This window comes from Terrapene carolina, unplaced genomic scaffold (assembly GCF_002925995.2).
Source record: "Terrapene carolina triunguis isolate 2854851 unplaced genomic scaffold, T_m_triunguis-2.0 Scaffold419, whole genome shotgun sequence".
In the NCBI taxonomy this organism is placed as follows: Eukaryota; Metazoa; Chordata; order Testudines; family Emydidae; genus Terrapene; species Terrapene triunguis.
The window spans coordinates 200,670-215,880 of NW_020664770.1; the positions used below are offsets into that span (position 1 = coordinate 200,670).

The 15,211-nt window shown below is 44.5% G+C and overlaps 1 protein-coding gene across 1 annotated transcript; it reads left to right on the forward strand.

The window, feature by feature from the left end:
- The first annotated feature begins 625 nt into the window (after positions 1-625).
- LOC112103358 (histone H2B.2-like) lies at positions 626-1,060 on the forward strand. Its single transcript, XM_024195079.2, has one exon. It carries the CDS (start codon positions 626-628, stop codon positions 1,058-1,060), a length of 435 nt encoding a protein of 144 aa, XP_024050847.1.
- Positions 1,061-15,211: the final 14,151 nt, after the last annotated feature.

Sequence of the window (15,211 nt, forward strand, 5' to 3'; positions counted from 1 at the left end):
AGTGTAGACAAACCGACTCGGGTTGGAGGCCAAGGTCAGAGACCCTCCTTCCTTGCTGGTTTTCAGAGACGGCTCCAGCCCGAGCCCGAATGTCTATACTGTTATTTTTAGCCCAAGTCAGTGGATCTGGGCTCTGAGACTTGCTGCTGTGGGCTAAAAAGCTGGCACAGTCCCTTAAGGGTTTGTTAAGGCAATTAGAGCCACAGAAAAAAAATGTAAATGAATGATGAGTGAATCCATTGAAATAAATAATAAATGCAATGATAACATGATTAATAAACTGATAAGGGGCAGCAGGAGTCCTTTATAACCCCATAAAATCACCATGTCATTCCAATTTTCCAACTCGTTCTTCCCAAGTGTCAACGAGCAGGTGGGGTATTACGATTCCTTTCGTTTCTATGAGGGAGGGAATGGCTCACAGTCCCACATTGTGAGGCTCTGGAGTCGGTACACGCACCACCGCTACGTGACCAGCCAGGGCATTGTCCCAGCCAGCCAATCACAGGGCTCAGGTTACCCCTCATTTGAATGCTGGCAATTATATAAGGGTGCCACTGAGGGGAGGCTCATGGCATTCGCAGATGGTGAGGTGAGGAAGTGAGACGGGGAGCGGAACAGCACAATGGTGGCTACTCAGAGAGGGAAGAAAAGAGGCCAGAGGAAAAGGAAGCCCCAGCGAAGGAAGGCCACGTGTAGGAAGCCACAGATAAAGCAGAAGAAGCTGCCACTCAAGGGAGGGAGGAAGGTGAGGCACAAGCCTGCAGTGAGGCAGGTGAGGCGAGGCCGGGGGCTGAAGCGCCCATATGATTTGTATGTGTCTAAGATGCTAAAGCAGCTGCATCAGGACAAGGTGCCCATGTCAGCCAAGGCCAAGGGAGCGATGATTTCCTATGTGAGGAAGGTCTACAACAAGGTGTCCTCGGCAGCAGAGTGCCACAGAAAGAACAGCGGCTGCTGCACCATCGGCTCGAAAGAGCTACAATCTGCCCTGAGGCGGGTGATGCCAAAGAAAGTGGCCAAGCATTTGGCCACTTCCATCAACAGCAATTCTCCATAGGGAAATGCCCCCTTCCCTTCCCCCCATAGGCTGGTATAAGAGAAGAGAATAATAAAGGGAGAAGGGAGAGGTACAAACTCCAGCCTGAGAGAGACCTCAAAGCCCATCTGATTAAAAATCTGACAATGCCTTAAAGATGCCTAGCAATCCTGCACTCTGATCCACACAGGGAGACCAACCTTTGATTTTTCCTACAAGAGACTCAGTTACAGAATATACCAAATGGGTAAAAATGAATTTCCATCACTAATCAGAAGAGGCCACCCTATTGCTGCCTTGAGTGAGTGAGAGACACAGACCTCTATTGAGACTACCACTTCTGGACCCGATCGAGACCTGTTTTCACTGGAAAGCAGAGGCCATCCTGCTTCAAACTGGATCAGTGACAAAGATTTGGGCAGAAGACACCCTCACGCTGATGATGAAATGAGCAAGAGACTTTCCATCATAGTAGGTCCTGAACCATAAAGACTCAGAAGAGAGATTTGCCATCATGAGGAAGTAAAGGATTGCATTGGGGATTTTCCTAAGAGGAAAAGTGGTATCTTGTGATTATAATAAAGCAGGATTTTAAGCAGCACTTTTTTATTGTAATGTATATTGGGGAATAATGAGGAGGGTGAGTTGTGCTTCAGAATATAATGTGAAGTATCATAAGCATAGGCGCCAACTCCGTGGGTGCTCTGGGGCTGGAGCAGACATAGAAAAAAAATAGTGGGTGATCAGCACCCACCGGTGGGCCCCGCCAATCAGCTCTTCCCCCTCCCTACCAGCGCCTCCTGCCCGCTGATGATCAGCTGTTCAGTGGTGGGCAGGAGGCGCTGGGGAGGAGGGGAAGAAGTGGGGGCAGGAAGAGGTGGAGTGAGGGTGGGGCATGCTCAGGGGAGGGGGCAAAACAGGGTGGGAAGAGGCGGGGCATGGGTGGGGACGGGACCTTGGGGAAGGGGTGGAGCGGGGACAGGGTCTGGGGCAGAGCGGGGGTCAAGCACCCCCTGGGAAATAAGAAAGTCGGTGCCTGTTATTGTGCGTTCTTACTGTCTTGAATAGAGGAGAATTCATGCATCCCTTTCAGTCACTTTTCCTGATCCGTATCACAGATTGAAAGTAAATATCCAATCCAGGATGGTAAAAAGGCCACCACTGGGAACTGAGATAAATAAAAATTTTTATGAGATTTTAAACCATTCAGGGCTAGTCTGCACTACCGTGCTACATTGGTGCCGCTGCATCACTGTACTGCATCTGGTCAAGATGCATTATGCCGACAGGAGAGCGCTTTCCCGTTCGCATAATTACTTCACCTCAATGAGAGGTAGAAGCGATGTTGGCTGGAGAGCATCTCCCGCTAACATAGAGTGGTGTGAACAGCACTTTAAGTCAATGTTACTTGTGTCACGGAGTGTGGGGGAGTCAGGACCCTGCACCCCTCTTCCTGAAATTCACCATGACTCTCAGCCAGCCAGTAAAACAGAAGGTTTATTAGATGACAGGAACACAGTCCCAAGCAGAGCGTGTAGGTACAAACAGAACCCCTCAGTCAAGTCCTTCTGGGGGGTTTAGGGAGCTTAGACCCCAGCTTGGGGTTCCCTGCGTTGCACTACCCAGCCCAAACTGAAACTAAACCAAAACTCCTCCAGCAGCTTTCTCCCCCCTCCCCTCTGCTCCTCCTCTCCTTTGTTCAGTCTCCCGGGCAGAAGGTGTCACTTCTCCCAACCCTCCTCCTGGCTCAGGTTACAGCTCAGGTAGCTTCCTTCAAGGGAAGTCCCCCATCCCCAATGCAACCCCCCTGCAACATTCCCAGGTCAAATCTGCCCCGCTCCCTGCTCCGCTTCCTGCTCCGTCACAACTTGCATTGCCCGGGGGGTGGCTTTTTCACACCCCTGAATGACGTAAGTTACATCGACTTAAGCGGTAGTGTAGATAATCCCTAAGATGAAGAACGGACATACACCCTCTATAGAGAGAACACTCACAACACTCTCCAGTGCCTTAACAACATAAAAATGGCTATACTGAGTCAGACCAAAGGTCCATCTAGCTCAGTATCCTGTCTTCTGCCAGTGGCCAATGCCAGGTGCCCCAGAGGGAATGAACAGACCAGATAATCATCAAATGAACCATCCCCTGTTGCCCATTCCCAGCTTCTGGCAATCAGAGGCTAGGGACACCATCCCTGACATCCTGGCTCATAGCCATTGATGGACCTATCCTCCATGAATTTATCTAGTTCTTTTTTGAACCCTGTTATAGCCTTGGCCTTCACAACATCCTCTGGCAAAGAATTCCACAGGGTGACTGTGCATTGTGTGAAGAAATACTTCCTTTTGTTTATTTTAAACCTGTGCCCATTAATTTCATTGGGTGACCCCTAGTTCTTGTGTTACGAGAAAGAGTAAATAACACTTTCTTATTTATTTTCTGCACACCTGTCATGATTTTATAATATTTTATGTATAGTTGTGTCTTCTGAAGGATAGGTAGAGCCATGTGTCATCTGCATATTGCTGGCACTTGAGTCCATATGGTCTGACCAGTTCATCTACTGATTGCATATAGATATTGACTAAGACTGGAAAATTGATCTTGTGGGAGTCCACAAGTGAGGGATCTAGTTTCCAATAACTACTCATTGGATGCGTCCCTCCAGGAAGGACATAAGCCATTTTAGCTCATTCCGCCATAGCCCTGCCCCCTCTCTGCTGTGGGACAGCAGTGGTCCCAGCAGCCATCATCCACATGGTTAACAGCGGTAAGTGCTGCAGAGAGGTCAGGGAAGATGAGAATGGATATGTGCCCTCTGTCCGTTGACAGCAAAACATCATCATCCATCAGTGCCACTAAAGTTGTCCAGTGTTCAAGGTAAGTTTTGAGCAACCATTTGCAAGATGAACAGCTGCCCACCATGGTTAGTAAAAGCCAGCATTCGGATGGTTATTACTGATGGGAAATGGTAATATCTCCCTTTCTAAGAGCAATTTTTCTGACACTACTATCTCTCCAACTTTTGCTATCAAATGCAGTGCTCCCTACCAGCTGTAGTCTTATTGAGTTCTGTGGAGAACTCATGGTTATAAATACTTCCCTTGGTTGTAAGTGTTTGAAGAACGGGGTTCTAAGATAATCAGACATAATTCAAACAGACACAAGCATTTGAGTATGTTATAATGGGGATTCTTCATCGCATTTTAAGCTGTTTCTTCACGAAGGTTCAGAAAGTAACTTGTCTTTATTTTAGAGATGGAGATTTTCTGAGATGGAGATTTTCTGAGATTAGCACTTGTTCTACATTTATATGTGTTTAGGGAGAGCTGAAAGGGAATATTTTATGTCACAAATAAATAGATTTGCAAGGCCTAAAATGCAGCACAGTTCCTCAGGGATTTGTTAAGGCAATGGATGCCAAAAAATAAAGTAAAATATATTGCAAATTCTTCCCTTAGTTATTCTGGATTTAAACCTCCAATAACTCCAAAGATTTCAGCTAAATTACTTTGAATTGAAGAGAGAATACCTTAGCCCATCAAAAACAATGATGTTATTGTTAATAATAATGAATAACATTTAAATTGAAATATTAATGCAATAAATACTACTAAGTAATTGATAGCATAAAATACTAATAAAATAATGCAATATAGTAAAATAAAATAAAACAGCATTATTAACATGGAAATAATATAATATCATCTCCTTAAACTTTTAAAGAGCAATTGAAGTCTGTTATAATTCTTTAAATTCAACCTATCAGCCTAATTGGCTAAAACAGCCAGGCAGTAAACAAGGAGTTTTGCGATCCACTTGTAATGGAATGCTAAACTGTATTATATGTTCAGCCATTAGGTGGGATGGTGTGTAAAATACCTTATTTAAACTAACCTCAGCCATACCTAGCAGAGCATTAAAGGATATTATGATGAACACATCTGGTGTGTATAAACAAGTTCTGTAGCCAGTCCATATCTGGTACTGAAGAACATGACATGGTGTCAGAAGTAAACTAAGAACAGAAACAGAAGGAAAACAGGAACAAAGGTTGCAGACAGAAGGTTGTAGGATCTCATCAACATGCCACTCTTCAATGCCCCCAGAGAATTTCAGCTTTGACAAACCTTCACAATGGACAGACTGGAAACAATATTTTGCAAGATTTGGCATTGCTGTCAAGCTGCACAAAGAAACTGGAGATATACAGGTGTCATCTTTAATTTATGCTATAAGGAAGCAAGCAGAGCATATCTTTAAATCCTTTGACTTTACTGAAGACAGTCACAAAGATGACTATGAAAGGGTTCTGGCTATGTTTAATACATACATACTTTATACTGCCGAGAAATGTGTTTTATGAAAAAGCATGTGTTCAGCAGAGAATTCAAAAACCAGGGGGAAATGTTGAATGTTTTATAAGAGCTCATCATGCATTGGCTGAAAACTGTGATTTTGAAACTGCAAAACATGAAAATATCAGAGACAGCCTGGTTATTGGGTTAACAGCTGATAGCTTTTCACAGCAGCTACAGCTGAAGAGAGATTTAACCCTACCCGGAGCTATACAGATAACGAAGCAGTCAGAATTAGTCAAACAATAGAACAAAAGGCAGGAGCAACTTGAAAAACCAGAAACTAGTTTAGAAGCTATAAACAGACACTTGATTGTCAAAAGTCATTGTCATAAAACCCCTCAGGCAAGGAGAGAGAGCTCCCAGGCTAAGAGGGACAAATTCCAGTCGACACGCACAAGGTGTAGGAAAATCATATCACAAGAGATGATGCATATCCAGCCAGATGCACATGGTGTAATAAATGCAAAAAAAAAAATGGACATTATGCAGCTGTTTGCCACACCAATGTTGTCAGGGAGTTGACTCATATTACAGACAATCAAGAGCCATTATTTCTGGGATCTATCAATTGTGATGACATAGAGCCTGTCCGGAGAGTGAAATTGAATATTCATGGCAAGACTATTGACTGTAAAATTGACTCAGAAGCTGATGTTACAGTCATCTCAGAAGGGACTTACAATCACTTTCAACCCCTCCCAGGAGTGAAGTCACCTGACACAGCTCTGACTAGCCTTGGAACTATTCTGAATCATGTAACCCTTCTGCCCGTCAGAGTTGGCAGCAACAAGGGCTGGGTTCAGTATCTAGGGGTTCCATTTCAATAACATAAGGCAAAACCATCTCAAGCCCCCACTCAGTGACCTGGGACAATTACATACCACCCCCCAGGGCGCCTCTAAGCACAGAGCACAGAGGCTAAGTGTAGCAAAAGCCTTTTAATAAAGGAAGGAAACAATGTGGCATTATGTTAGGGAAACACCACAAACAGGACTCATAACACAAACCATGAGCAAAAGACCCACCCCCAAGTAAGTTTGGCAATGTCCTTTTCCCCTCAGGGAACCCAACAACCCAACCCATCAGTCACCTCACCCACAGTTTCTGTCCTTGGTCAGTGCAGCCCCCAGAGTTCAGAAGTTCATCTGCAGAGTTTACCTCCCAGCCTCGGTGGAAGTGGGGGGAGGTATGGAGGCATCTTACGTGCTCCACTGTCGGTCAACAGCTGATTGCCACACCTCTCCATGGGATTCTGCTGCAGTCTTCACCGCCAGCTGCACCTCTCCACCAGCCATCCTGCTGGCCGCTCCTCTGCGCCAGCCATCCTGCTAGCCACTCCTCTTCACTAGCCGCTCACCAATATGTCTTCAGCCCCCCCTCAGTGATTTCAGCTTTTAGTAACTTCAGCTCTTTGTGATTTTAGCTGTTAGCATGGGAGCCTCAGTGCTGATGCACTCAGAACCACTAGTCCAACGTAGATCTAATGTTTAGACCTAGAGATCAGTGATTTCAGCTCTGCAGCATATTACAAGATTCCTAATGGAGTCAAAATTAGCTCTATTATTACATTGTGGAGCAAGGCAGGATCAAAATGGTGTTTAAGACCCTCAGAGAGGACCCTACACTGCCAGATACACATATATATCCCCAACCTCTCTCAGTTCACTAGGTTTTGGAACCCATGTCCCTTGCCTAGTGAGTGCTACTCAGTTGAGGGTGAGTCCCTCCATCATAAAATGCCAAGTACAGTTCTACTGTCCTCTATTCACATAACCAGGATAACAATACTTTATTACTCCTGCCCCAATAACAAAGAGACCAGGGATCCCACAGCAGCCAAAGTGACCATTTGAGCAAGCAGTCCCATCATGCTAGGTGGGGTGGGTGAGCCCATGCAAACAAGATCAGCCCCTGAAGTCCTTTTCCACAGCTCACCACCAAGATGTCAGGGTAGAGCTCATTCTGACTGCTTACATCAGCATGGGCTAGTTCACCACAGAAACAACCAAAAAAGACAAAGGCTATGCATTCAGAACAGTCAAAGGAACACAGACCAACAACTTCTTCAGCTGCAGCATGGCAGCCATGATGGGCCTAGTGGGAAAGGTGGAAGAACATGATGGAGGATTTGATGATACTGGACTTTTGAAAGGAGATTCAGTACAAATCAACTTAGGAGGAGATTTATACTGAACTCTTACATGACTTACGAGGAGAGGCTGAGGGAACTGGGGTTATTTGGTCTGCAGAAGAGAAGAGTGAGGGGGGATTTGATAGCTGCTTTCAACTACCTGAAAGGGGGTTCCAAAAAGGATGGAGCTAGGCTGTTCTCAGTGGTGGCAGATGACAGAACAAGAAGCAATGGTCTCAAGTTGCAGTGGGGGAGGTTTAGATTGGATATTAGGAAAAACTTTTTCACTAGAAGGGTGGTGAAGCATTGGAATGGGTTACCTAGAGAGGTGGTGGAATCTCCTTCCTTAGAGGTTTTTAAGGTCAGGCTTGACAAAGCCCTGGCTGGGATGATTTAGTTGGGGATTAGGTCCTGCTTTGAGCAGGGGGTTGGACTAGATGACTTCCTGAGGTCCCTTCCAACCCTGATATTCTATGATTATATGAAACACTATTTCACTAGGAGGGCGGTGAAGCACTGGAATGGGTTATCTAGAGAGGTGGTGGAATCTCCATCCTTAGAGGTTTTTAAGGCCCGGCTTGACAAAGCCCTGGCTGGGATGATTTAGTTGGTGTTGGTCCTGCATTGAGCAAGGGATTGGACTAGATGACCTCCTGATTCCAAACAGAGCACAGCCAGCTGCTGCAACTAATGGACAACCAGATGACCAAGTTATTAGATGAGAAAACCCGTACAAGCCAAAGACACTTAACAGACTGATCTGTACTGAACTTCAAAGACAGTGTGATAGTGTAAATATTGTAAATGGTAGGAATGTAGAACTTAAGGGGACGGGAGATGTAATGGAATACTAAACTCTGTTGTACTGGTCAGTCACTGGGAGGCGCTGTGTGTATCATACGTTACTTAAGCCAGTGGTTCTCAACCAGGGTTATGCGTACCACGGGGGTACTCAGAGGTCTTCCAGGGGGTACATCAACTCATCTAAATATTTGCCTAGTTTTACGACAGGCTACATAAAAAGCACTAGTGAAGTCAATACAAACTAAAATTTCATACAGACGATGACTTGTTTATACCACTGTATATATTATACATTGAAATGTAAGTATAATATTTCTATTCCAATTGATTTTTTTTTATAATTATATGGTAAAAAAGAGAAAGGAAGCAATTTTTAAGTAATAGCGTGCGGTGACGCTTTTGTGTTTTTATGTCTGATTTTGTAAGCAAGTACTTTTTAAGTGAGGTGAAACTTGGGGGCACGCAAGACAAATCAGCCTCCTGAAAGGGGTACAGTAGTCTGGAAAGGTTGAGAGCACTGTCTTAAGCTAACCTCAGCCACACCTGGCAGAGCATTAAAGGATCTGATGATGGACATATCTGGTGTATATAAACAAGCTCTGTAGCCAGCCTATATCTGGTACAGGAGCATGACATCCCTCATTTACATAAGGGACGGACTAGGTCATAGTCACAACAGTGTCACAATGGGGCCCATGCTGCACTGGTCACAATGCAGTTGCCTGGAGTGGCAGCCCAGCTACCCAATCAGCTGGCACAGTGGGAACTCCTCATTTGCATGCCAGCTCCTTTGACTGGTCAGATCTGGGAGGAGGCCAGTGGCATTTGCAGGTGGAGAAGAGCTGAGCAGAGTGGAGCCATGGCAGCTGCCCAGGGAGGGAAGAGGAGACAGCCTCTGAGGAGACAGAAGGCCCAGCAAGATGAGCCACAGGCCGCCCCCAAGCAGGGGAAGCCCCAGCCGCAGCCGGGGCATCAGATGAGCCAGAAGCCAGTGGCGAAGCGGCTGAAGAGCTGCCAGGGGAAGAAGGGCCTGGGGAAGAACGGTGTCCCCGCCCGTTATGCCTCCCGGATGCTGCAGCAGATGAGGAAGGTGCGCATGTCGGCCAAGGCCAAGGGGCTGATGAAATCCTTCATGGCCGATCTCTACAGCCAGGTATCCACCGAGGCCGAGCACCTGAGGAAGCAGAAACGGCTCCCTGCCCTGGGCTCCTCCGAGGTGCGAGCTGCCCTGCAGCAGGTGATGCCGAGGGAAGTGGCCAAGCACTCGGCCACCCCCATCTGCAACGAGTCCGCGTAGAGAAACGTCCCTCCCTTCTCCTTGGGGGCAAGCCCGGCTGGGGGGAGAGAAAGAACAAGAGGGGAGAAGGGAGAGAAACAAGCACCAGCCTGACAGACACCAACACCTGCCTGATTAGAAAGAGGACATTGCTTAAAAGATGATGAGAGAATTTTCCTTAGGTGCCAACCTCACAATTTTTTATGCAAGAGACTGAGCTATAGGAGAGACTGCATCACTGAGAGACACTTTCCATTGCTGCAAACCAGAAACCATCCTGCTGCAGCCTGAAATAACTGAGAAACTCTTCTTTGTAAAACAGAACTTTGTCAGATCTCCACACTGAGTGAGAGACAGTCCAAGATGCAACCCTTGTGCTGCATCCGGAAGCGCTGAACAAGATCCTTGTCAAGAAGAGCCTAACATCTCTGTACTGGGCCAATGAAATAGACTGGTCTTCCTTGGGAAGAAGAGATCTCCATACTGAGGACTGAATGAGCCAGAGACTCCATCATGGTGAAACAGAAAGAAGAGACAAAATAGAGAGATTTGTCCTCACTCGAAATGAGAGGATGGTATGTGATGTGTATTATCCTAAAGCAAATAAAAACATCATCTTTCCATTGTAATAAAACAGGATTTTTAACAGCAGTTTTTGTTCTCTCGTATTTCCTTTTTCTCGAAGAATGATGCTGGGGTGGATTGTACTTGGTAATTTAACCTAAAACTTCAGTAAAATTGTAACTTTCTGCTGTGTTGAATAAAAAGAGGAGGAGGGTTTTATGTAACTTCTTTGGTCCTGGTTGCTTTGCATTTAGCCTCCCAAAGATGGTAAGAGTGGCCTTTGGGGGACTGGGGAGCAGTAAAGGTTCTAATAAGATCCCAAGTTTTAAAGCCACTCAGATCAAGTGCTGCCATACACCTCCATAGAAAGAGAAGTCACAGCCCTCTCCAGTTCCTTCAGATTTATTCCTCTTCCCACCAGCATTACCTTGGCTTTGGCTTGACTGAGCTAAAGATAGGCAGGACCTCTGATGAGAAACTTCTCTGCTAGTTACTGAGGCTATATTTTCACTGCCAAAACAACTGTGTTTTTTCAGCGAAATAGGTCAATTGGGTTAGGTATCTCCCTGTAGATTCAAAGTGGAGATAAAGCACGGGTAGTTTTTACCTCAGAGTAGCTAGTCGAGATCAATATTAGATTCCCCATCCTTTTAGCTCAATTAGCTACATCGAGATAAAAACTACAGTACTTTGTCTCCACTGGGATTTGTACAGGAAGATCACTAATTTGAGTTAGCTACCTCACTGTAAAAATGAAACCCAATTTTAGCAGTCAAACTATAACCTGAGAGAGGAAGGAGAAGGCAGAATTTGGGTTTGACAAAAAGACAAAGTAAACTTGATTATCATCGACATACTGAGAGTTTTTCTCACCAAAATCATCTCAGAACTGCTGCTCCCCACCACCAGTACCAATCATCTTCACATATACATTAAAACTAAATGGGTTTCACTACAACCCCATGGGACCTTCCAGAAAGTAAAGAACGTAGCCATGGAAAGACAATTACATTTTATTCTGCCAAGACCCATACATGAGCCACAGCACCTCATGTTCAATCCTATCCACGGCTGCTGAAAGATCAAATGAAGTGTCACATGGACAGCTGGCCTCTGTGTTTCCCCAGAAGGAGACGATGAACTAAAGAGATCTGTGCAGGTCTTAGGCTGTTCCTCAGTGTAAATCCAGACCTGTTAGGATCTCAAAAGTTGGAAGAATGTGAGTGCGGCTGAAGTTAGCTGAATGCAACCTTCCAAAATGGAAGGTTTGAGACAGGATGGACACACAGCAGAATGTGAATGGGTTGGTGGGGCACCATCAGCAACAGCCTAAGCTGACTGTTATGCAAGCTGCCCTCACAGATGACTTATTATCCATATTTCACCAGTAGTAACTCCAACACTGGTTTTCACTAGCCATGAAAGGTGGTCATTCATAAGAACATAGGAATGGCCATACTGGGTCAGACCAAAGGTCCATCTATCCCAGTATACTGTCTCCCGATAGTGGCCAATGCCAGGTGTCCCAGAGGGAATTAACAGAAGAGGTAATCATGAAGTGATCCATCCCCTATTGCCCATTCCCAGCTTCTGGCAAACAGAGGCTAGAGACACCATCCCTGCCCATCCTGGCTAATAGCCACTGATGGCTCCATGAACTTATCTAGTTCTTTTTTTAACCCTGTTATAGCCTTGGCCTTCATAACATCCTCTGGCATGGTGTTCCACAGGTTGACTGTGTGTTGTGTGAAGAAATACTTTCTTTTGTTTGTTTTAAACCTGCTGCCTGGTAATTTCATTTGGTGACCCCCTTGTTCTTGTGTTATGAGAAGGAGTAAAAAACACTTCCTTATTTATTTTCTCCACACCAGTCATGATTTTATAGACTGTTAGGATATAGATATTCAGGCCTGTCTGTAAAAGCCTATACTTTAAGAATTTAGATATATGTTTATCATTTAGCTAGTTATAGAGGTATAAAAGAAAGAATCTGTGTAAGGGCATTCTCTCACTGTGACAGTCTGAGGCCCTGTTTTTAAGCTAAGGCCTTTGGCTAAGCAGTGGGAGCAGCCATAAGCTGGGAAGCATATGGTCACATCCTCACATTCCAAAGTAGCCATATTGAAATAAGGCAATCTGGGACTGTTAGAAAGGTGATCCACTCTATCACCTCCAGAGAAAGGGAAGAGCCTAGAAGATGTAAAAGGAAATTTAGTTTGATAGTTTTCTGTTTGGTAAGAACTCACTTATCAATAGACACAGCTGGGAAACCCTTATGTCTTTATAGATGTAGTTGTGAAATCTTCACTTATGTATTGTTTTGTCATTATAGTTCCCACTTTGCTATTGTTTATTTGCATGGTCTCTGTCTGGTTCTGTGATTGTTTCTGTCTGCTGTATAATTAGTTTTGCTGGATGTAAACTAATTAAGGTGGTGGGATATAATTGGTTAGCTAATCATGTTACAATATGTTAGGATTAGTTAGGTAAATTTCAGTAGAATGATTGGTTAAGGGATAGCTAAGGATATTATTATATAAATTAAGGGCAAGCAGGAAGTAAATTGGGATTCAAAAATAAGGAAAAAGGAACTTGGATTTAAACTTGCTGGAAGTTCACCCCAATAAACATCGAATTGTTTGCACCTTCGGACTTCGGGTATTGTTGCTCTCTGTTCATGTGAGAAGGACCAGGGAAGTGGGAGAGTGAAGGAATAAGCTCTCTAACATAGACCTCTGTCATATCCCCCCTATTCATGTTTCAGACAGCTGAAGAAAGCTTACCCGGAACATATGAAACATCCATCTGTGGGAAGGAGGCCCTTTTTTAAATCATTGCGGAGCTGCTGTATTTATGTGATAGTTCTTCTAAGTCCATGTGAACTTATTTCATTTTAAACTGTATTTAATCAAGATGGGGGAGTTCAAATACACATGAAACAGAAATACTAGTGTAACTCCCTGCTTGCTCAGAATGGCGCTCTGTCCCCCTCTAGTGGTGGTTAGGCCCCCTACAAAATGATGAGCCTGCCACACCTTTGGCTAACAGACATGCGTTTTTTCACTCATGCATTTAATTCCAGATGTCCCAGGTTTGATTCATGCTGCTGATGCTTGGGTGTGGGTCAGCATTATGCTTGCTTCAGCTCTTATTACCCATGACTTTGATGGGGAGCTGGTTCAGGCCATAAAGTGCTGAGTGTTTTGATGATGTATAGTATATTATAGGCTCCTGGATCCCATTGTATACCTGGCCCTTCTGCTTTCACTCTGTGTGGATCAAGCCTTTTACCCCATGGACTGGAAGTTTCTCTTTATACATAGATTCCTTCATTTATTAAGGATCCATTTTTTCAGAGATTTTTTACTAATTGTCGAGCTTCCAGCTAAGATCAGTCCTACTGAAATTCACAGACAGTGTTCATTGAAGAAAGTGCTACAGTAAATGTTTGAAGAAATGGGCACTAATAGAGCTTGATGCAGTTAAAATTGACACATCTCCAAAAAAACAATGATTTTTCATTAAACCTGCCGCTCTTCTCTTTGGGAGAATGGTGGGGAACATACTTGTCTTTAATCTGGAGCCATTCTAGGGTTGAGCAGTTATCTACTCATCAAGTTATTGCTTTAATGTGTGCGCAGAGAGCTAGTGAGAGCTCTGATGGGAACATTTTAAATCTGACGAATACTTTTACAATCTTTGTCCTTATGAACCTCATCCCCATCCTGTTTTGTTAACTCAATGGTTGGGTCACATCTAAAGAATTACTTGTAAGATCTTTGGAGTAAGGAAAGATATTTGATATGACTTCTATGAAATGCCAGACTCTCTTTAATAAAATAATAACTTAATAATAATAACTTATAATAAAATAATAATAATTAATTAATAATACAGGCTAAAATTTTGAAAGCAGCCTAAAGGATTTATCTGTTCATTTCTCATTCAAATTAGTGGGAATTGGGCATCCACAGGTATCCAAAAAACTCAACCCAAAATATTAAAAAGAGAGCCCAATGTATCAGGGATTTATATTGCTAAGTGGAAGTAAAGGAGAGAAAAAGCCAACAGAAATAGTAATAACTACAATTAATAATGCAAAAACAAAATCACCATAAAAATAAACATGAATACTATTAGATTAATATTATTAATTATATCAACATCAAAAAGTGATCATTAGTACTCAGCTAAGGGACAGTCTGACGCCAATATAACCCATCAAGTTGCCATATAAACTTTATTATACTATTTATCCCTCCATTGGCCAGTCAGCAAGTGAGATGTAACCATTGATTCAGGGAAGTCCTATGGCCTGAGTTATACAGGAGGTCAGACTCAAAGATCACTATAGTTCCTTCTGGCTTTATCATCTATGAATCCCCTTCATTTCTGGGTGTGTGTGTGTGTGGGGGGGGGGGGGGGCTAATGACCCATGGTTGCCCATTATGAGGCATGTGGATCTGTACCGATATCATCACATTGTGACTAGTTGGGCATTGTTCCGACCAGCCAATCAATGGGCTCAGAGTCAGCCCCTCATTTGAATGCCTGCCACTATATATGAGTACAGCAGGGTGAAGGCCAGCGGCATTTGCAGACAAAGGGGCTGAGCTGAGCTGACTGAAAGCAAAGCAGAGCAATGGCTGCTTCCCAGAGAGGGAGGAAGAAGACTCAGACTCGGAGGAGACAGAAGCACTATGGGAGGAAGTCCCAGGCCAAGCGGAGGAAGTCCCAGGACAAGCGAAGGAGGCAAGCAAGTCAGACACCAGCAAGGAAGCGTGGGAAGAGCAGGCCTGGGAAGAAGCGCTCTCCCACCCCGTACGACTCCAAGATGCTGAGACAGCTGCAGCGGAGCAATGGGCAAATGTCAAGCCAGGCCAAAGGGCTGATGATCTCCTTCATGAACAACATGTACAGAAAGGTGTCCTCAGAGGCCAACCGCTTGAGGAAGCAGAGCCACAACCCCACCATTGGCTCCTCCCAGATGCAAGCCGCCCTGCAGGAGGTGATGGCGACAAAACAGGCTAGGCAGC